The 24,248-nt window shown below is 35.7% G+C and overlaps 1 protein-coding gene across 1 annotated transcript in view; it reads right to left on the bottom strand.

Annotated features, from left to right (window-relative positions):
• cdk13 (cyclin dependent kinase 13) overlaps positions 1 to 22,569 on the bottom strand; it is a 34,357-nt gene extending 11,788 nt beyond the window's left edge. Inside the window, exons 1-11 of the mRNA XM_073830741.1 lie at positions 21,053 to 22,569; positions 10,945 to 11,499; positions 8,368 to 8,535; positions 8,147 to 8,286; positions 6,953 to 7,123; positions 6,677 to 6,866; positions 4,035 to 4,091; positions 3,850 to 3,951; positions 3,695 to 3,772; positions 3,506 to 3,622; positions 1,157 to 1,288 (exon numbers count right to left, since the gene is read on the bottom strand). Of these exons, the coding sequence (XP_073686842.1) occupies positions 1,157 to 1,288; positions 3,506 to 3,622; positions 3,695 to 3,772; positions 3,850 to 3,951; positions 4,035 to 4,091; positions 6,677 to 6,866; positions 6,953 to 7,123; positions 8,147 to 8,286; positions 8,368 to 8,535; positions 10,945 to 11,499; positions 21,053 to 22,098 (2,756 nt within the window). The 5' untranslated portion in view covers positions 22,099 to 22,569. The remainder of the gene's footprint in view (positions 1 to 1,156; positions 1,289 to 3,505; positions 3,623 to 3,694; positions 3,773 to 3,849; positions 3,952 to 4,034; positions 4,092 to 6,676; positions 6,867 to 6,952; positions 7,124 to 8,146; positions 8,287 to 8,367; positions 8,536 to 10,944; positions 11,500 to 21,052) is intronic.
• Positions 22,570 to 24,248: the final 1,679 nt, after the last annotated feature.

Here is a 24,248-nt window from a genome sequence, read left to right as displayed (position 1 = left end):
TTAATCGCAATCGAGTTAAAATGTTCAATTAATCGAGATTTTGATTTTAGGCCAAATCGCCCAGCCCTACGCAAAAATATTTCAAAATGAGGCGCTTGGTGATTATTGATGTAAACCCTTGTCAGTTCTGTCTTAAATGATTATAAATAGTTGAGAATGAACATACGTGTATAACAGTATATTAGATCCGTGTGGCACTTAAAGCAACAAATAATATTCCTTCTGTGCTTAATATTAATAAAACGTAAAAATACAAAGAGAAAAATTACTCACTGCTCTTGTTTGAAGGACTTTTGGATTTTTATTAAGAAACAAAGCATGTTTAACTATTACAGTGAAGACGCTGTTTTATTTTATATTCAAGTTATTACATTGAATTTCTGTAGTAGGCTGTTAGACTACATAAGACTTGTATAAAAGTATTCAGTATTTTTTTTTTTAAAACAGTTTTTTTTTTTGTATCTTTAAATTAATCACTAATATAGATTTTTGGACCCAGTCATAATTGTGTTAAATAATGGTGATTACAATATTGACCAAAATAATCTTTTTATACATTTATATATTATATTTTTTGTATAAATAATTTTTGCCAAAATCAAGCAGCCCTAACTGATAATACAAAATAATGAGCGAAATAAAAGCACAACTAGGTGAATTACAAAAAATGTCTGGGACATTTCACAACAAAAATAAAACTTTTCCAAATCACAATTCAGATTCAGTCTCTAACTTTTAACATTTCCCCCCCAAGAATTCTACGCTTACATCTCAGAATTGTTTTTTTTTTCCACCACAGAATATTTTTTTTAAAAGTTAAAGTTAACTGCAACTATTGCACAATTCTGTTGTTTTTAATTGTGAGTTTCTCTCACAATTAAGACTTATTTTCTCAAAATTTTGTTTATATTTTCCCCTCACCACAAATTAAAAAACTAAAAAGTTACTTGCAACCTCTGTATTTTACATCTTAGATTTTTTTTTATGCAATTGAAAATTTTATCTTGCAATTTTTTCTTCTTCTCAGAATTATGAGATAAAGCAAAGCTGCTAATCATTTTTTCTTCTGGTATAGTATTAAAAAAATATGACAAATGGGAAATTAAATGTAAAAAAAATGTTAATGATAAATGCAAAAGCAACAAAAATCTCATACTCAGGTGGAGGCATCTTGGTTGGGTCCACGTCTTTGAGGAAGTCACTTTTGAGAGCTTGTTCTGCAGTGCAGCGTTTGCTCGGATCCAACGCAAGCATATGGTCGAACAAATCCAGGGCCATCAGAGGAATACTGAAACATTAAAATAACCCATCACTGCTAAAGATCATCACTGACACTGATGCTTATAGTAGTTTATAGAGTAGATTTTTCTTTACAAGTCTAACAGTGGTTTCAAATCATGTTGGAATAATCATATTGATATATAAGGCCACTATGATGAAAACAAATGTGTTATGAAGACATTGATGAACAGCATCACAATTACATCTTCCCAGGAGGACTTGAAGGCACTTGAAGGCTTGAAAGCATCATTGTGCAGTTTTTATGATAATAAATGCAAAACTTTAAGACCAATTAAGGAGAATTTTAGGAATAAATTGAATGGAACTAAATTGGTCTCTAATTGCAAACGTATTACATTCTCCATTACTTTTTATTCATTTTACAAAAATAAAATTCTGTAGCTTCTGATCACACTGCAAAGAAAGTTGTTAAAAATGTTCTTACTTTTATCATTTTCCAAATGTCTAAAGATTCTTAAATGTGACCATGGACCACAAAACCAGTCCATTTTTTGAAATTGAGATTTATACATAATCTGAAATCTGAATATATGAGATTTCCATTGATGTATAGTTTGTTACACTGCAAAAAAATGCTTTTCTTACTTTTAAAGTAAAAACTTTTTTCTTGTTTTCAACAAAATAATCTGCCAGTGGGGTAAACAAAACAAAACAAATCAAAAAAAAAATCTCATTTCAAACAGAAAACAAGATTATTTTGTTTAGCCCATTGGCAGATTATTTTGCTTGTTTCAAGCAAAAACACACTTAATCTGACTTTTTCCTGAAAACAAGAAAACTATTTTTACTTGTCTAGAAAATCCTTCTTGATTTAAGAATTTTTAGATATTTTGGCTGGAAACAAGACAAAAAAAAATCTAAGTAAGAGCATTTTTGCAGTGTAGGACAGGACAATATATGGTCAAGATACAACTATTTGAAAAGCTGCAATCTGAGAGCGCAAAAAAAGTCTAAATATTGAGAAAATTGCCTTTAAAGTTGTCCAAATAAAGTTCTAAGCAATGCATATTACAATCAAAAATTAAGTTGATATTTACAGTAGGAAAATTACAAAAGATCTTCATGGAACACAATCTTTACTTAATATCCTAATGATTTTTGGCATAAAAAAAATTAATATTGCTACAAATATTCCTGTGCTACTTAAGATTTTGTGGTCCAGGGTCACAAATAAAGGTGCATTTACTTGAGAATCAAAATGACAAAAAAAGAAGTCTTGTTTTATGTGAAACTAATCAAAACGACGTGAGTTTATGACTAAGACGACATCAAATATCTGCCAACATGCTCAGAAATATCTTAATTCAAAGCAGCAACAAGTTTTCCTTCCCTGTTGACAGATATCAGTTCTTGTTTTCAGAACAAAATGTCTGAGTTTGCTTAAAACAAGACTTCTTATGTTCAAATTGCATCTCAAGTAAATGTTTCTTGTTGATGTTAACATATTCAACATTTAAAGAACAAAAATTTACAGATAATATACTCACCCCCTTGTCATCCAAGATGTTCATGTCTTTCTTTCTTCAGCTGTAAAGAAATTTGTTTTTTGAGGAAAACATTTCAGGATTTCTCTCCATATAGTGGACTTCTATGGTGCCCCTGAGTTTGAACTTCCAAAATGCAGCTTCAAAGGGCTCTAAACGATCCCAGCCGAGGAAAGAATGGTCTTATCTAGTGAAACGATCAGTTATTTTCTAAAAACATTGACAACTTTTTAATCTCTACACAGAGTGCACACAAAGCTAGACAAGACGAGCAACTGAGGTTAAAAAGTACATACATTGTAATTTTTTTTTTTTTTTTTTTTTTTTTAGAAAATAATTGATTGTTGCTAGATAAGACCATTCTTTCCTCGGCTGGGATCGTTTAGAGCCCTTTAAAGCTGCATTTTGGAAGTTCAAACTCTTTGGCACCATAGAAGTCCATTATATGGAGAGAAACCCTGAAATGTTTTCCTCAAAAAACAATTTTCTTACGACTGAAGAATGACAAGGGGGTGAGTACATTATCTGTACATTTATGTTCTGAAAGTGAACTACTCCTTTAATGCATGCCTTTATGAATTTAAGCTTCTCTGCTGCAATTTCATTTGTGGAAGGAAAAATCAGGACATTTAGTATATTTTAATTTGGCCTTTTGTAGTCATGAGCTGCAACGCCTTTAAAACAGACTAAACTGGTTTGACTCATTTCTGGTTACTCACAAAGCAAACTCTTCCCTTAACCTCCGCCGGTACTGTTTCTTTGGTTTCATGGTGTTGAAGTAGGGCAGCTTGATCACGTCCGGCCACACAGCGGGACAAGGACTGCCACAGATACGACTGGATTGGACACAGATATATAGGTTAGCTGATTTCCAGACAGCAAAATGGGGAACATCCCGTTTTTCATACCTTATGAGCTCCAGCTGCGCCAGCTCTTGGTTGGCCTGGAAGATGGGCTTCTTTGTGAAAAGCTCTCCCAGAATGCACCTGTGTGAAATCGGAAGGTTTAAAAACCGGTGTGATTTGACTATTAATAGCAGAGCGTTTCTGAAGTGTTTTCTCACCCGCAGCTCCACATGTCGATGGCGGGCGTGTACCTCTCTTCTCCCAGCAGCAGCTCGGGCGGCCGGTACCACAGAGTGATCACTTTATTGGTGTACGGTCGACTGGAGAATGAATGCACGGGACTTTCAGTTTACACAAATCATAACTGCTTGCTGAATGTAGTCAGAATGTTAGCTGTACATACCTCTCTTCAGAGTTATAAAGACGAGCCAATCCGAAATCTGCCAGCTTGATCTGACCCCTGCAGAACAGCACATTCAGACATCAAACAGATGATAGATTTGATATTATATGAAAGATTAGCCCACAATAAAACTAAAACAGTTACAAACAGAGGTTAAAAGTTTGCAAAATGTTAATTATTTGAGCAAATTTAAGAGGGATCATATAAAATGTGTGTTGTTGTTCATTTAGTACTGACCTGAATAAGATATTTCACATAAAAGACATTTACATACAGTCCACTAAAGAAAATCAATAGCTGATTTTTTTTTTTTTTTTTTTATATTTACATCTCCTTGATTCTTAATATTGTGTTGTTACCTGAATGATCCACAGTTGTGTTTTTTTGTTTAGTGATAGTTGTTCATGAGTTCCTTGTTTGTCCTGAACAGTTAAACTGTCTGCTGTTCTTCAGAAAAACCCTTTTAGTCCCACAAATTTTTTGGTTTTCCAGCATTTTTGTGTATTTGAACCCTTTCCAACAATGACTATGATTTTGAGATCCATCTTTTGACACTGAGGACAACTGAGGGACTCATATGCAGCCATTACTGGAATAGGAAAAACATGCAGGGAGATGCAACTTTTTACTTTGAGCGCAGTGCTTTTCTAATGCAGATTCATGCATTAGATGCAACAACCATATGCATGCATTATTACATAGAAAAATCAAAGAAAAAGCAGCGCAGTTGAATAAAAAAACAACATGTTAAGAACTACAACTGTATGTCTGATATTTGATGTTTGCATCATGGTGACAGGCTGAAAGCTGATGTTCATTGCTTTTACAGAACATTGTAGTTAATAGTCTACTGGTGTTGTACCTTCAGCCATTTTTAATTAGATTTTTTTAAAAACCTTTTTCTCATAAGAAAAGTTTGTACAAAATGTAGTTGTAGTTCATGCATCGTTTTTGCAAACCTATTTAACAAGTGATATGTTTAACATCATGTTGACAACTTTATGTGTGGTGCACTTGGAATAGAATTTTCCAGAGGGTTAATAAAGGAAAAGTTACTTTAATTATGTTGTAGTTCATTTTCAGAAAAACCCTTTGGGTTCCACAAATTCTTTGGTTTCCCAGCATTTTTGTGATTTGAACCCTTTCCAACGATTACTGTATGATTTTGAGATCCATCTTTTCACACTGAGGACAACTGAGGGGCTCAAATGCAACTATTACAGAAGGTTCAAACGCTCACTGATGCTCCAGAAGGGAAAAACCATGCATTAAGAGCTTATTTTGTCTTCTGGGAAACATGCAAGTACCTTCTGTAGCTTCTGAAGGGCAGTACTAAATAAAAAATATAATGTAAAAATATGATATTTTGACAAAATAAGAAAAATGTACACGTCTCCATTCTGTTCAAAAGTTTTCACCCCCTGGCTCTAATGCATTGTTTTTTCTTTCTGGAGCATCAGTGAGTGTTTGAACTAAAAAAAAAACAACAACAAAAAAACAAACAAACAAGATCTCAATTTTTTTTTCAGGTTTGACCTGATTCTTGATTTTTACCTAGTCAGCTTGAAAATGTAACTACAACTTTTTCTTTATTAACCCTCTGGAAAATTCTATTCCAAGTGCACCACAGATAAAGCTGTCAACATGATGCACATGTTAAACAATTAACTTGTTAAATATCGTTGCAGAAAAATGCATGAACTACAACATCTTGTACAAACTTGCCTTGTACATATTATGTGTTAGGAAATAATACAAGGCAAATGCTTTAAAAAAAAAAAAAAAAACTCAAGTCAAATTAAAAATGGCTGAAAGTACAAAACCAGTAGACTATTAACCATAATGTTCTGTAAAAGCAATAAACAGCAGCTTTCAGCCTGTCACCACGATGCAAACATGAACTATCCGACATACAGTAGTAGTTCTTAACAGGGGTTTTTATTCAATTGCGCTGCTTTTTCATTGATTTTTCTATGCAATAATGGATGCGCATGATTGTTGCATTAGAAAACACGGCGCTGAAAGTAAAAGAAGTTGACTCCCATCTCCTTGCATGTTTTACCTATTCCAGTAATAGTTGCATTTCAGTCCCTCAGTTGTCCTCAGTGTAAAAAGATGCATCTCAAAATCATTCAGTCATTGTTGGAAAGGGTTCAAATACACAAAAAGGAGGAAAACCAAAGAATTTGTGGGACTTAAAGGATTTTTCTGAAGAACAGCAGACAGTTTAACTGTTCAGGACAAACAAGGGACTCATGAACAACTATCACTAAACAAACAAACACAGCTGTGGATCTTTCAGGTAACAACAGTATTAGGAATCAAGGGGGTGTAAACTTTTGAACAGGGTCATTTTTATAAATTCAACTATTATTTCCTCTTATGGACTATATGTAAATCTTTTGTATCTTTTATGTGAAATATATTATTCAGGTCAGTAGTAAATAAACAATAACATGCATTTTGTATGATCCCTCTTATTTTGCTAAAATAATGAACAAAAAGCTAATTGTTAAAAAAAAAAAAAAAAAAAAACTTGCACTAGAATTTTATTTTATGTTCATTTCAATCAACTTGTGAAAAAAGCCCAGACCCTGAAAGCAAACAAAATATGAAACACTATAACTCTCAAATGCACGTACTTGTTATTGAGCAGGATGTTGGAGCACTTGATGTCCCTGTGCAGGAAGTTCTTCTTATGGCAGTAATCCAGTCCTTCCAGCAGCTGCCTCATGAAAGACTTGATGTGGCTCTCATTGAAGTGCACAAGGCCTGACTCCAGGAGGCCCATCAGATCGTGGTCCATGTACTCAAACACCAGGTAAAACGCCCCTGTGAGATGAAAACACAATCATCTCACCAATACAGTGAAGAAAACCCTCTGAAAGCCAAAATTATGAATGATTTCCATTTGATACCTTTGTCGTTTTTGAAGTCTAAAGCATCTTCTTTATCAGTGACGATTTCCTTCATGTTGATGATGCTCTTGTGGTTGAGCTGCCGCAAGATCTTGATTTCCCTGATGGCTGTAATGGGGAAGCCTTCCTTCTCATTGTCCAAACGGACCTTCTTTAGAGCCACCAACTCAGCTGAAAAAGCAAACAAGAAAGATGTATCAGCTACAAATTAAGGCACTTAAGCACATACTTCAATTCTATAATCATATTCAGACTTTTGAGAACAAATCAAGCAGTAACCCTTGAGCATCAATTTAAAAAGTAAATCCATAAAGAAAAGGAAAAAAAAAAAAAGTTGTATAACATTTAAACCAAAGAATGTTATAGAGGTTTAAATTTATGAAAATGATTTATGAGCAATATTTCATATAAAATATATGTTTTATAAAACAATTTGAACTCAGAAATTGATAGAAAATCAAAGCCATAAATCTAAACAAGTTGTGTTCCAAATTTGAGGATGATATCTCAAAAAATGAGCTTTTAGTAAGGTTTTGTTTGGGTGCAGTACCAAATTTGTCCCATTAGATTCCAGCAAATGATTTGTGATTCGCAGTACAGTATAATTTCTCTCTCTCAAACATTACAAGTGTGCACACACAAAAATGTTATTTAGGATATTATAGCTGCATAATCTATCCAATTGGCTATAAGGCCATAATTTGCATAAGCAGAAAACAGGAATAAAGCAAGTATTTTCTTTATATGCCAAAACTTGAAATAAAATGGCACCATCCAGTAAAAAGTAGTCACAATTTTAATTTTGAAGCCTTGCCAACAGAATAAAAGCCTATTAACAAATGTTGCATCATTTTATAGTTAAACGGCCCTAGGATTAAAAATAGCATTTTGTCCAAAATGTCCTGAGAGGAACTATTTTTGTACCTGGTGTAGAATAGATTTATTAAAGGAAATGAGAGTGAAATATTAAAATTCCAATAAAAATACAGCCAAAATGTATCCAGTTAGCATTAACACAGGCAAAATTATTACAAACACAAAACTAAAATGGACAAAAATGTCCATAAGGTTGCACAAGGGTTAAGAAAACTTTTTTAATTTGAAGTTCAGGATAAATGCAACTTATTTTGTCTTCTGGGAAACATCTAAATATCTTCAATTCTATCATCATACAGACATTTGACAACATCTTACCAGTGTCTCTGTCCTTGGCTTTGTACACCTGTCCATAAGTACCTTCTCCAGTGATCCCAATGATTTCAAACTTATCGACGCACCGCTTTCCCCAATCTATCTCCGTCTCCTTGATTTCTCCAAAGCGTGGACCACATATTCTGCAATATAACCAGAGAAGATGATGTTTAATGTTGCTATCCTGAGTACATGTTACAGGAGGGATTGTTTGGACAACATACTTCGGTCTCTTCCGTGGAGTGGGCATCTTTTTGTCATCAGGCGGGCTGCGGGGAGAACCAGGGGTGACCCCTGGGAGCTCTGGAGGAAGAGGGAGGTCTGCGAGGAGGTGACGGGCTTTCCTTTCGGGTTTCTTCTTCCCCGTGTTTGCTGAAGACTCCTTCAAGCTACTGATATTGGAAAAAGAAACCATCAGTGGAATTACTTAAAAGAATGCACGAATCAGCAAAGTGTGGATCCAAGGTTTCTGCAAGTCTTAAAAAGTCTCCGTTTGCCCCTCCACAAATGAAGGCCTTAAAAAAGCTTTTAAATGAGGTCAGTCTTCAAGTCATGGCATTACATGTTGCACGGACTGCAAAAAAAAATGCATTTTAGATGCAAAATAAAGATATTATGTCTTGTTTTCTGAGAAACTGAACAAAATGAAGTGTGTTTATGCTTAAAACAAGAAATATTTGTCAATTAGAAATGAAAACATGTTTTCCCTTTAAACGACGTTAATTAAGCCTTTTTTTGTTCTTTTAATTAAACTCATTAAAGTCCAACATTTTGACCAATATCTCAAAACAACTAATTATTTCAATGTATAGTGATTTGAGAATCTTCAGACATTTACACTGCACAAACAAGACAAAAACAGAGAAAGGACAGCACTTTTTTGTAAAATGAATTCAAGTAACAGATCTGTTAATACAACTCATTTTTTAGCTCTCTATACATTTACAGAATATACTGATGCACTATCGTCCCCTTAAACTGGTCCTTGAATTTTCTTTACTTTGTCTTAAATATATTTTTAATATCCAACAATTCATTGTATGGGTCAAAATTATCAATTTTTCTTTTATGCCAAAAATCATTAGGATATTAAGTTCATGCTCCAAGATATTCTGTGAATTTCCTACCGTAAATATATCAAAACATAATATTTGATTAGAAATATGCATTGCTAAGTACTTCATTTGGACAACTCTAAAGGTGATTTTCTCAATATTTAGATTTTTTTGCGCCCTCAGATTCCAGATTTCCAAATAGTTGTATCTTGGCCAAATATTATCCCATCCTACAATCCATACATAAATAGAAAGCTTATTTCAGCTTTCAGATGACGTATGAGGATCAAAAAAGTTGTCCACATCAAAAGAAACTTACAAAAGAAAGCACGTTAAATGTAAAGTGTCTACTTTTAAGGTTTCAAATATGTTTTTGAAGAATAAAATGTCAAAATTTGGTTGAAATAATGTTCCATTGTCATTCAGTATTACACAATATTAATGTAAAACTTTCAACAACATGCTTATGCTGACTTGTACATATTAAAATATATACAAGAAAAAGGGAGCATATTCAATTCTGTGTTTTAAATGAGTAAAAAATTCTTACTGTAAAAAAAAAAAAAAAAAAAAAAATGTAGAATTACAACTAATTTGTATTTGGGGTGAAGGTCAGTGAAAGTAGTCTTTTAATATGTCATAAATAGTTTTTTGTTGTAAATATGCCTGATTGTTAGACTGGGAGTGTCTTCTGTAAATTAGGGAAAAACACAATTAAATTAAACAGAAAACTTTTTACATTTTTTTGGGAAAAACAACAACAATTTAAAGCAGTATTGCACTTGTTGTTTTTATGCTTAAACCCTTTTTTGTCTTTGACCCATACATTTTTTGTTTGTTTGTTTTAAACTGACCCTTATGACAAGTTTTGTGGTCTAGGGTCACAAATTAACCTTTATAAAACCTGCAGAAGCCCTGTTGAACTATAAAGTCACGAGCAAACTGTGTTATTATCAGCAGTGTTGGGGGTAACGCATTAAAAGTAACGCAAGTTACGTAATAATATCACTTTTTTCAAGTAACTAGTAAAGTAACGCATTACTTTTTAATTGACAAGAAAATATCTGAGTTACTTTTTCAAATAAGTAACGCCAGTTACTTTCCCCCATTTATTGATTAAAAGCTCTCCTGTCCCCATATTGAGAGAAATTGTGAGTAAGATGTTACTTTAGTTCGAGAATAAATGTGAACATGCATTAATTCATCTCACTCACTAAAAAACAGATACAGCGTTCTTCAAAATGAATAAAAACAGTGAAATTCAATGCAAACCTGCAATAATTAAATATGTTGAATAACACAAATATCCTTTATTTAACCCCATTTTATTAACCGATGTCTTTGCTGCCGACATTCGATGATCCAATTCATCCATACTAATGAGCAAAAATTACTCAAGATAATCTAACATTTGTTTTCCTTTTTTTTTACTGCTAAAGAGTTGACATTTTTTCTTCTGCATATACTGTACAGACGTCAATTTACTTTTCTCTAAGCCTGAGGATTTTGGTGTGAAAGCGCTTTTACTTTTGACAAAAATAGTACTTTTTATATTAAAAACAAACAAGCCCTGCCCAGATTTAAAAAGTGACGCTAAAGTAGTGTAACGCATTTCTTTCCATAAAATGTAACATAATTAGGTACTTTTTAAGGAACAACTCAATATTGTAATGCATTACTTTTAAAAGTAACTTTCCCCAACACTGGTTATTATTTTGTTTTCAAAGATCAATGTTGAACACAAACCTGTCGTTTCCATCCAGATGATCCAGATTGTTGGCTGCCGGTGGAAGAGAGGCTACAGCTGGAGCAGCAGCTTTTTCTCGATCCTTGTCTTTAACCTGCATGGACTGTCCTCCTTTCTTTTTATCCTCCTTTACCTTGGCTTCTCTGCTGGCCTGCGAAGTGTCTGAGATCCTCTTAGCGGGTCGCTCCACAGGAGACTGTGGCTGACTGGACACTGGGGTTCTGGGGCCTTTCTCGGACACAGGCGGCGGTGAGGGTGGCCTGGTCTTCTTGGTTGTGTGGTTGATGACGGGGCTGGGCTGGGGAGCGACGGAGGAGGATGAGGAGCCCTTGGTCGGGGTGGAGGCGTTGCTGGAGTTTTTGACGCGGGCGGCTTCGGCAGCCTTAGCTTTCTTTTGCTTGCTGAGCTCGGCGGCCAGGCTGCTCTTGAGGGTCAGTGTGCTGGGGGACAGACTGGAGGGCCGGCTGCGGGACCGAGAGTGACGGTGCCGGCTGCGTGAGCGAGAATGACGTGTGGACTGGTACGGGCTCCTGCTGCGGGACTTTACCGTCCGCCTGAAAATGACAGCAGAATTAATTATTGTAAATCTGTATGACGTATAAAGACAAATTGAGAAATTCCAGAAGACATTCTCGCTTCATCTTTCACATACGATGAAAACAGCAGAGAACAGTAGCTATTAAGCTCCAAAAATGGCAAGAACATCATAAAAAGCCACAAGAAAGCAGTATATACAATGTGTACTAAATTACAAGTCTTCTGAAGTCATATCATATGATAGCTTTGTGTCCAAAACAGTCATTGGAATAACATTTTTATAATGGTTTTTTTTTCTTATGGAGAAATTGAGAACCATTTTTTTTTTTTTTGACAGACAGCTAAACATAGTAACATGTAAATTTACTAAAGGTTCTCACAAAAGGTTGAAGTCTATTTAAAAACACCACACCTAGTTTGAATGAAGTAATTAAAATCTGGCTGAATGAGTAATTTATTCAATGACTCACTCATAAAGACTTCACTTGTTTCATTACTAGATAAATCCGCATTTTTTAATGAATCTCTTGAGTGAGTGATTTAAAGGAGAAGTCCAGTGTGATATTGACCTAAAGTGTAATGAATCATGATATCGAGTGTGAACGTACCTTGCATATCTCATGTCGTCTTGTCCACTGCAGTCCGAAATCTGGGGTCAGTTAGCCAATGCTCACAACAGGTTGTCAGTCTACCAATGAAGTGTGGAGCTACTATGTGCCTTGTAAATGGCATAAAACAGTGATTTATTTACATGGCTACTTCGATGCCCGATTGACTCTCATTGACAAGCTGTTGTGAGCATCGGCTAACTGACCCCAGATTTCGGACTGCAGTGGACAAGACGAGATGAGATATGCAAAGTACGTTCACACTCGATATCATGATTCATTACACTTTAGGTCAATATCACACCAGACTTCTCCTTTAATGACTCACTCAAACACTTCACTTGTTTCATTACTGGACAAATCAGCACTTCTGAATGAATTTCGAGTGAATGATTCAATGACTCACTCATTAAGACTTCACTTGATTCATTACTGGACAAATCAGCACTTCTGAATGAATTTCGAGTGAATGATTCAATGACTCACTCATTAAGACTTCACTTGATTCATTACTGGACAAATCAGCACTTCTGAATGAATCTTTTGAGTGAATGATTCAATGACTCACTCATTAAGACTTCACTTGATTCATTACTGGACAAATCAGCATTTCTGAATGAATCTTTTGAGTGAATGATTCAATGACTCACTCATTAAGACTTCACTTGATTCATTACTGGACAAATCAGCACTTCTGAATGAATCTCGAGTGAATGATTCAATGACTCACTCATTAAGACTTCACTTGTTTCATTACTGGACAAATCAGCACTTCTGAATGAATTTCGAGTGAATGATTCAATGACTCACTCATTAATACTACACTTGTTTCATTACTGGACAAATCAGCACTTCTGAATGAATTTCGAGTGAATGATTCAATGACTCACTCATTAAGACTTCACTTGTTTCATTACTGGACAAATCAGCACTTCTGAATGAATTTCGAGTGAATGATTCAATGACTCACTCATTAATACTACACTTGTTTCATTACTGGACAAATCAGCATTTCTGAAAGAATCTTTTGAGTGAATGATTCAATGACTCACTCATTAAGACTTCACTTGATTCATTACTGGACAAATCAGCACTTCTGAATGAATCTCGAGTGAATGATTCAATGACTCACTCATTAAGACTTCACTTGTTTCATTACTGGACAAACCAGCATTTCTGAATGAATTTCGAGTGAATGATTCAATGACTCACTCATTAAGACTTCACTTGTTTCATTACTGGACAAATCAGCACTTCTGAATGAATTTCGAGTGAATGATTCAATGACTCACTCATTAATACTACACTTGTTTCATTACTGGACAAATCAGCACTTCTAAATGAATTTCGAGTGAATGATTCAATGACTCACTCATTAAGACTTCACTTGTTTCATTACTGGACAAATCAGCACTTCTAAATGAACCTCTATTGAATGATTCAATGACTCACTCATTAATACTTCACTTGTTTCATTACTGGACAAATCAGCACTTCTAAATGAATCTCGATTGAATGATTCAATGACTCACTCATTAATACTACACTTGTTTCATTACAGGACAAATCAGCACTTCTAAATGAATTTCGAGTGAATGATTCAATGACTCACTCATTAATACTTCACTTGTTTCATTACTGGACAAATCAGCACTTCTGAATGAATTTCGAGTGAATGATTCAATGACTCACTCATTAATACTACACTTGTTTCATTACTGGACAAATCAGCATTTCTGAATGAATCTTTTGAGTGAATGATTCAATGACTCACTCATTAAGACTTCACTTGATTCATTACTGGACAAATCAGCACTTCTGAATGAATTTCGAGTGAATGATTCAATGACTCACTCATTAATACTACACTTGTTTCATTACTGGACAAATCAGCACTTCTAAATGAATTTCGAGTGAATGATTCAATGACTCACTCATTAAGACTTCACTTGTTTCATTACTGGACAAATCAGCACTTCTAAATGAACCTCTATGGAATGATTCAATGACTCACTCATTAATACTTCACTTGTTTCATTACTGGACAAATCAGCACTTCTAAATGAATCTCGATTGAATGATTCAATGACTCACTCATTAATACTACACTCGTTTCATTACTGGACAAATCAGCACTTCTGAATGAATTTCGAGTGAATGATTCAATGACTCACTCATTAAGACTTCACTTGTTTCATTACTGGACAAATCAGCACTTCTGAATGAATTTCGAGTGAATGATTCAATGACTCACTCATTAATACTACACTTGTTTCATTACTGGACAAATCAGCACTTCTGAATAAATTTTGAGTGAATGATTCAATGACTCACTCATTAAGACTTCACTTGTTTCATTACTGGACAAATCAGCACTTCTGAATGAATTTCGAGTGAATGATTCAATGACTCACTCATTAATACTACACTTGTTTCATTACTGGACAAATCAGCATTTCTGAATGAATCTTTTGAGTGAATGATTCAATGACTCACTCATTAAGACTTCACTTGATTCATTACTGGACAAATCAGTACTTCTAAATGAATTTCGAGTGAATGATTCAATGACTCACTCATTAAGACTTCACTTGTTTCATTACTGGACAAATCAGCACTTCTGAATGAACCTCGATTGAATGATTCAATGACTCACTCATTAATACTTCACTTGTCTCATTACTGGACAAATCAGCACTTCTGAATGAATTTCGAGTGAATGATTCAATGACTCACTCATTAAGACTTCACTTGTTTCATTACTGGACAAACCAGCACTTCTGAATGAATTTCGAGTGAATGATTCAATGACTCACTCATTAATACTTCACTTGTTTCATTACTGGACAAATCAGCACTTCTGAATGAATTTCGATTGAATGATTCAATGACTCACTCATTAATACTTCACTTGTTTCATTACTGGACAAATCAGCACTTCTGAATAAATTTTGAGTGAATGATTCAATGACTCACTCATTAAGACTTCACTTGTTTCATTACTGGACAAATCAGCACTTCTGAATGAATTTCGAGTGAATGATTCAATGACTCACTCATTAATACTACACTTGTTTCATTACTGGACAAATCAGCACTTCTGAATGAACCTCGATTGAATGATTCAATGACTCACTCATTAATACTTCACTTGTTTCATTACTGGACAAATCAGCACTTCTGAATGAATTTCGAGTGAATGATTCAATGACTCACTCATTAAGACTTCACTTGTTTCATTACTGGACAAATCAGCACTTCTGAATGAACCTCGATTGAATGATTCAATGACTCACTCATTAAGACTTCACTTGTTTCATTACTGGACAAATCAGCACTTCTGAATGAATTTCGAGTGAATGATTCAATGACTCACTCATTAATACTACACTTGTTTCATTACTGGACAAATCAGCACTTCTGAATGAATTTCGAGTGAATGATTCAATGACTCACTCATTAATACTTCACTTGTTTCATTACTGGACAAATCAGCACTTCTGAATGAATTTCGAGTGAATGATTCAATGACTCACTCATTAATACTTCACTTGTTTCATTACTGGACAAATCAGCACTTCTGAATGAATTTCGAGTGAATGATTCAATGACTCACTCATTAATACTACACTTGTTTCATTACTGGACAAATCAGCACTTCTGAATGAATTTCGAGTGAATGATTCAATGACTCACTCATTAATACTACACTTGTTTCATTACTGGACGAATCAGCACTTCTGAATGAATTTCGAGTGAATGATTCAATGACTCACTCATTAATACTTCACTTGTTTCATTACTGGACAAATCAGCACTTCTGAATGAATTTCGAGTGAATGATTCAATGACTCACTCATTAATACTTCACTTGTTTCATTACTGGACAAATCAGCACTTCTGAATGAATTTCGAGTGAATGATTCAATGACTCACTCATTAATACTACACTTGTTTCATTACTGGACGAATCAGCACTTCTGAATGAATTTCGAGTGAATGATTCAATGACTCACTCATTAATACTACACTTGTTTCATTACTGGACGAATCAGCACTTCTGAATGAATTTCGAGTGAATGATTCAATGACTCACTCATTAAGACTTCACTTGTTTCATTACTGGACAAATCAGCACTTCTGAATGAATTTCGAGTGAATGATTCAATGACTCACTCATTAAGACTTCACTTGTTTCATTACTGGACAAATCAGCACTTCTGAATGAACCTCGATTGAATGATTCAATGACTCACTCATTAATACTTCACTTGTTTCATTACTGGACAAATCAGCACTTCTGAATGAATTTCGAGTGAATGATTCAATGACTCACTCATTAAGACTTCACTTGTTTCATTACTGGACAAATCAGCACTTTTGAATGAACCTCGATTGAATGATTCAATGACTCACTCATTAATACTTCACTTGTTTCATTACTGGACAAATCAGCACTTCTGAATGAACCTCTTGAGTGAATGATTCAATGACTTTCTTATAAACCCTTCTTGTTTCATTACTGAATGAATCAGTGTTTTGAATGAATCTCTTAAAAGAATAATTCAATGAGAAATACATTTTTTACAGCCACTTCTCGCCACTAACTAGGATAAATTTAATTGATGCAATCTTTATTTGAAGCCACAAGTTACTTTTAAAACATACTTTATTTTCATCTGTACAGTGGACATCAGTTTTACATACAAACTATAAACTTCAATCCCAGTACTTCTGTTATAGACTAAATGTTAGCTGTGACTGTACTTGTCAAAGGTCTAACAGATGGTGAATCATTGTCATTTATTAATAAGATTGCACGGGTGTTTGAATCACAATTAATCATGCAGCTCTAATTGGCAGTCAATCAGAATCCACGTGAGTTGAGCACTTAAAGTGGCAAACACACTCACATATGCACACATTTGATGCCTCAAGATGTGCTGTGTCACATTAGATATCATTGGTTGTTGTGTCTTAATCATTCAAAACACATGAGGTTTGAAAATGTGAAAATGAAATTTGAGAGCTAAGAGGACAGGATGATTACTTCAGTAATGATTTAAGCGATTAAGTGCATCCAGCAACAGATCTGTCAGCACTGCCATTGCTCATTTCTATAAAGCTGCGTCATCGGATATTGAGAAATCTCATTGAGAATGACTGATATCTGGATGTCACTGTGAAAAACCCTATATACTTTGGTCTGTGTCCCACACACAGCTATCATATGGCTCCAGAGGTCTGACAATATGGTCAAGTCTTACTGACTCATTTTATTAATCAAATTTTACTATATTTGGAGCTTGAAAGCCTGTGGTTACTGTATGTTTTGACTGTGCAGAAAAAAACCTTTGAAACAATCCCATTGAGTGTCTTGCAGAAGAAAGTCATACACTACCATTCAAACATCTGAAGTTAGTATGATTTTTTTTTTTAAAGAAATTAATTTTATTAAGCAAGAATGCATTAAAATTGATCAAAAGAGATTTAATTTATTTCAAACAAATGCTGTTTTCAACATTTTTTATAATCAAATGATTTCTAAAGCATCATGTGACACTAAAGACTGGAGTAATGATGCTGAAAATATAGCTTTGATCTCAGAAATAAATTAAATTTTAAACAGTTAATCACATAGAAAACAGCTATTTTAAATTCTAAAAATATTACACATTTTTACAGTTTTTACTGTATTTTTATTTAAATAAATGCTTGGTTGCGCCAAACTTTTGAATAGTAATGCATGTTTTCTGATCAACATGAGGGTTAGGAAACTTCAAACTGAAATCTCATTTTTGGGTTGACCATTTATTCAGTGAAGAATAAAAAAACAAGTGGCAACATCCCTCAAAACGGAGAACATAAGATATTAAGCTGATGTTTTCTTTAATCCAAGACAATGTTCGAATCAGATACACCTTGGTTTCCTGTACTCATGAAACCACTTGCCAAGGCTTTTACCTTGTTACAATTCAAGTTGCATTTACTTACTAAAAGGAAAGATGGAACTGAATGCAGAAACAAAATAACATTGCAGCTTATCATCAAACAGGCATCATTTGCAAAAGTAACAGCAAATTTGTGGCCTTCATCCTGAATGAAACATGTAGAACACGCTATTAAGAATATATAGGAAACAATCCAGTTTATGATCACTGTCCCTCATATTTGGTTGTGCAAACATCTGACAGCAAAGCGGACGAAGCCACATATAATGACTGAATCAGCCAATGAAAATGCACGCAATTTGCTTCTCAAACTGAGATTACACTTATCTGCTTTACAATTACAACCACTATTATGTCTAATACAACAACTGACAGAGCCCTTTAGAAAACTCACTCATGACTTACAGTTTTGAGTCATAAGGCGGAAAGCAAATGCTAATATGTCATAAAGGTCTAAGGCTTCACCCTTCAGTGTGTTGCTTAAGCCACAAAGGCCACTCGACTCCCGTTATAAAGCCTGCGATTCACGTGATCTCAGCCAACACGCGACACGTGTGTGCCTCATTCACAGAGTGTGGAAAGAGTCAACAGTGGGTGGAAAGACTATTTTGAGGTCAAACAAATTAAATCAAAATGTCTTCTACACTTGTGTGCTGACTTTTACTAGGTAGAAACAAAAATAAAAGGTTATATGGTTTTCAAAAATGCCAGAAGTCAACAACAGTTAGAAATTAACAGCACACTCTGACATTTCTACTGATTGTGAAGTTCTCATTTCAGATCTGTCATATTACACTTGATTTATGTCAAAGCTAAATGAGTATGAATTTTAAGGGAAAAAGAGAAAACTGACAATCAGTATAGAATTCTGCACAAAAATACAATTTGTACTACAGGTTGTTGACCAACTATAATATAATAAATTAGTTTTAACAGTGTACTTTTATTGTAATTATTTTTTTAATTAAAGTAGTGGCAGAAAATGGTTACCACGGTTTGTACTTGTAATGTAATCCTTTATACAAAGAGAACTATATGGAGGTCCTAAAAAAGACAAATGCAACTTGAGTAAAAGTCACTTGGACGATAAATATAATCTGCATTTGCAATAAGCAATACTAAGCTTCATTTACATTGAATAGCTGAAAAGATCTGTGCTTTTTATAAAATGCTATTCATAAAACAATTCAGTTTTGCATGTTTTTTTTCTTTTTATTATAAATGATTTAAAAAGTCCAAGCATTAACAAAGTATCTTTGTTTTATTTTGGCTATTATTGTGTCAGAGTAAATACTTTTTACCTTATCAAATACTCTGTTCACTTTAACTCACTGATTTTGATAATTGAAATAGTCAGCATGTAATTGGTAAAAAAACTCAATTAGCTTGAACTCTTAGATTCTTGACTTGTTTCAATAATCGAAAGTGTCAGTATTGTGTTCATAATTCACTATATATAATCTGTCAATCACTACATTTATTTTATGATTCATGGCTCGTTTCGATAATCAAAAGTCAGTACTCTGATTAAATTTGCTATATTGGTCAAACACTTGATTCACGGCTTTCAATAATAGAAAGAGTCAGTAATGTGTTAAAATTCACCATATAATTGGTCAATTTATTTCAACTCATTCATTCGCGGCTTGTTTCGATAATTTAAAGAATCAATATTCAGTTTAAATTCGCCATATCTCAGTCAAACACTCGATTCATTTCAACTGGTCAATTCACGGCTCGTTTGATAATCGAAACAGTCTGTTCTCTGTTCAAACTAGCGAGTCAATGATTCAATCGGGTTGAACTTGATTCATTCACAGCAGCTTGATTCGTGGCTGGTTTTAATAATTGAAAGAGTCAATATTGCTCAATTTAGGGCTGCTCAATAAATCGAAATGAAATCGTAATTGTGATTAATCAGAAGCTCTGATTGTCATGCGTATCTTTTAGTGAAGCACAGTGATCTGTGATCTCCATTTCAAACACTTGGCTGAGGTTATGAAGTAAGTTTGAAGTAAAAATATTTTTAAATGTGGCATTTTCACGTGCTTTAAGATGTAGCACACTTTTTTACACAGCACCGTAGTTCACTGAGAAGCTACGCAAACAGCTGTCATTATCGCAAACGTTTTCTTCTCGATTTTATAATCGTTCGATTAAACCGATTTCGATTATGAACACGATTAGGCGTAGCTTCTAAGTGAACTACGGCTGTGTACTACAAGCTGCTCCATCTCAGAACAGGTGCCGGAGATTTACGGCTAATCAAAGAACCGGCTTTATTGACAAAATGCACATGACAATCGCCCAGCCCTAGTTCAATTCACTATATAATCCGTCAATCACTCGATTTATTTCAATGTGTTCACTCACGGCTCACTTCAATAATAGACCAAATCAATATTCAGTTCAAATTCACCAAACACTCGATTCATTTCAACTGGTTGATTCACGGCTCATTTTGATTATCGAAAGAGTCGGTACTCTGTTCAAACTAGCGAGTCAATGATTCACTCGGGCTGATTCATTCACAGCTGTTCAAATTTGCGGCTTGTTTCAATCGAAAGAGTAAGTATTGTGTTCAAATTCACTATTTAATCGGTCAATCACTCGATTCACATCAACTCGTTGATTCTCAGTGCATTTCATTAATCAAAAGAATAAGTACACTGTTAAGTCGCCATATATTGGTCAAACAAGATTAATTTCAACTGGTTGATTCACAGCTCATTTTGATAATTGAAAGTGTCGGTAATCTGTTCAAATTCGCCTTAAATCGGCCAAACACTCGATTTACTTCAACTCGTCAATTCTCAGCTTGTTTCGACAACTGAACGAGTCGGTTCTGTTCAAACTAGCGAGTCGATGATTCAGCGGTTGTGTGAACCGACTCAAAAGAACAGAACAAATCGAATCACATGTTGAACTTCTGCCAATATTATCCAAATATACGCCATTTACAAATCCAGTATACATACAATTAGACCAAAATAAGCGTGACACTTTCTTACCTGACGTCCGGACTGGGGCTCAGGGACTTTCTGTAGGGGCTCCTGGAGCGCCTGCGCTGGCCGTACGGGCTGGAGGTGAACTCGCCCTGCTCCAAAGGACTGTGTCGGCCGTAGCTCGGAGACCTGCGCCAGTACGGACTGGACGGGGAGCGCTTCCTCTTACTACTCGAGTACGAACTCGGCGACTTCGCAGCGTTGTAGGCACCGTACAGCTCTGAATCCCGACCGTAGTAGGTCGAGCTCGGAGAGAGCCTCCGGGGGCTCCTCCTGGAAATAAACGGGTAGTTTGTGTTGGGGGACTGGTATCCATAGGAATAAGATGTCCCGTAGGGACTATCCGCCGCTTTGAAACTCGGACTGCTCCTCCAGTAGGCCCTGAGCTCCTCCCGGTCGTCCCTATAAGCCTGCGGCGGTTCCCTATAGGCAGAAGGAGGGTCCTTCTCCGATTTGGACTTGCTTTTGTGTCGCTTCGACTCCTTTTTATCCGCCTGGGCCGCAGACGAAGGCTTCCTGCCGTTGCTGTCGTGATTTCTCACGCCGCTACGGGACTTGAACGCAGCGTCCCGCTCTCGGCTGGACCGGTTCCTCTTCATGTCCTTCTCCGGGCGTCCTTTCTCCGCCGATCCGGTTGCGTCTTTCCTCCGAGAGGAAGAGTTGTGCTCCCGCCTGCCCGGCGTGGAAGCGCCGCCGTAGCTCGAGTCCTGGAGCTCGGCTTCGCTCAGCCGGTCCACGGACAGCGTGTCGGTTCTGGGCGACGGGCTGCCGGAGAAGCGCTCGGACTGCGAGCTCACGTCGTCGTACTCCACTAAAGTCCGAACATCCCCGTCATAAACCCCGTCCTGCTGTTGCCACGACTGCTGCTGCTGTTGCTGCTTCTCCCTGGCGTGCTTGTGTTTCTTTCTCCGGGAGGAGGAGGAGGACGAGGATCGCCCCTTCTCCCGGTGCCGCTCTCGGCGGCTCTTGCTCCGTATCGCCTCCATCTGACTCCTTTGTGGCGGCGGGCTTCTCCCCCGGCCCTCGCGGGGAACGATCTCCGGGTTCGGCATTTAATATCCCACTTTTATCGCTCGTGTCTCAGTCCCCGGCAAACAAAGCAAAACATTTGAAACCCACTTTAAGCGCTATTCTAGCACAGCTAGCGTCTGTGTGCGTTCACACAGCCACCGTTCCCATCCAGATCACACCGAATCCATCGCATCCAAACATCCCAACGCTGATCAATCGGATAAATCCCTCAAACGCTTTGGAGAAGTCAATAAAAGCCTCGAGTTGTAATCCAGTTCCGCGCATATGATGAAAAGATTGTGTTAGCCAGCCTGTGCTAACTTAGCAAATCAGCCTCACAACAGCCTTTAAATCCGCCTCCATGTCTCGGATAGCGTTGTCCTCCCGGTGAGGAGTTAAAAACGGCTCGATTTTTACGTCTGGCGTGGTTTCCAAAGGGGAGATCCCATCGAAAACGTTAGTTAAATCCACACATACTTATGCGGGGCTGAAACTTCTTGTCGCCCTCTCACACCGACTCACTAACAAGGAAGTAGCACGCATGCTAGGTCAGCGCGCAGTTCAGCTCGGCAGATTCCACACACGGTGGAAAATCATAAATTCTCTTTAGTCCATGGAGTTGGATTTAACCAACTAAATTTAACCTAAATAGAATCTTAGTTTAAATACTAAATTATTTATATGGCGTTGTAGCTAAATAAAGCTGTTTTTTTTTTCTAAAGTACAAAAACAAAAGTAGCGAATCGAGCGCATCAGCGCCGCCAGTAGGCCTTTGCTCTCTGAGGCCTTCAATCAGAGTAGATTTGCTCTAGCAGTGGCACTTATTAACTCCTCTAAATCTTGCAAACATATGCCGCTGGCAGCAGAGGGCGCCAGCACGTGTCTTCTTTTGTACACGTGAGACTGGTTTATGTCCGTGCAACAGTTGAGAAATGAAAGTGTTAGCATTTTTGATCTCGGACATCGTATGGCTGTTGTTTTTCAATCAATAAGATCAATCTCTTGGAAAACTAGAGTGGTTTTCCTTAGGTCTTATCTGTAGGCTGACCTTTGGCCGATCTGCTGACTGCATAAAAGTGTAAATGAATGTTGTAATTGAAATAAAACCTGAAAAGTCACTCAACATTTGCTGATTAGGAAAAAAACCTTGTCAAATCATTCATTAATATAAGATTTTACGTTTTTAAGATCAAGAAATGAATGATTTCAGCATCGCACAACTACAGGATAGTGTTTTAATAAACATTAATAATAGTTAACAACTAACTAAACATCACACCCAGGTAAATAATTAGTATAAAAAGTAATGCAAGACGTTTTATGACAGAAAATAACACTTATAGAAAAAAAATATGTTCAACACACCATAATAAAGGTAGCACAGGTATATTTGTAGAAACAGCCAACAATGCATTGAATGGGTCAGAATGATCTATTTTTCTTATGCCAAAAATCATTAGGATATTAAAGATCATGTTCCATGCATTTATTTAGTAAATTTCTTACCGTAAATGTATAAAAACTTAATTTTTGATTAGTAATATGCATTGCTAAGAACTTTATTTGGACAACTTTAAGGGCAATTTTCATTTTATTTTTTGATATCACTGACTTTTGACGAATTACCACAGATTTAAAGTAAAACTAACTGTATTAACTTGATTTCTATTACCAGTTGTTTCCATTTCATATTTAATAAACCAAAATAACCTGACCTCAGTTCTGTGAGACTAAAAATGATTATAAGAGCACTAATGCAATCGTTTATTATTTATTGAAATAATTTAATTTAGACGTTTTATTTCTCACAGCCAATTATACTATGATTACCATTTTAATACAATAAAAACCAAAGCAAACTGAAGCACAAACTGTTATCAAACCACAAATAACGCATTTTAATTTATTTGATCATTTAATTTAGACAATTTCATATCTGAGACTTTCCAAATATTACCTTTAGTCAGGAATGCCTCTTTTGTCAGAAAAACAGTGAACTTAAATGCAGTTCACTACTTTACAATGTATTTTCAAATATAAAAACAAACCTTGAAATACTACACACAACCAAAAGTTAGTTATATGTTCTGTATTTACATTGGAATCATAATTGTGTATTTTTTTAACAGAAATGTCCCTTTAAATTGCACATACGTTCTCACACACAGCCCATGCTGCAGTGCACACACAC

This window comes from Garra rufa, chromosome 24 (genome assembly GCF_049309525.1).
Source record: "Garra rufa chromosome 24, GarRuf1.0, whole genome shotgun sequence".
In the NCBI taxonomy this organism is placed as follows: domain Eukaryota; kingdom Metazoa; phylum Chordata; class Actinopteri; order Cypriniformes; family Cyprinidae; genus Garra; species Garra rufa.
Note: the sequence above shows the minus strand (reverse complement) of the source record. Positions and strands in the feature narration are given on the sequence as shown.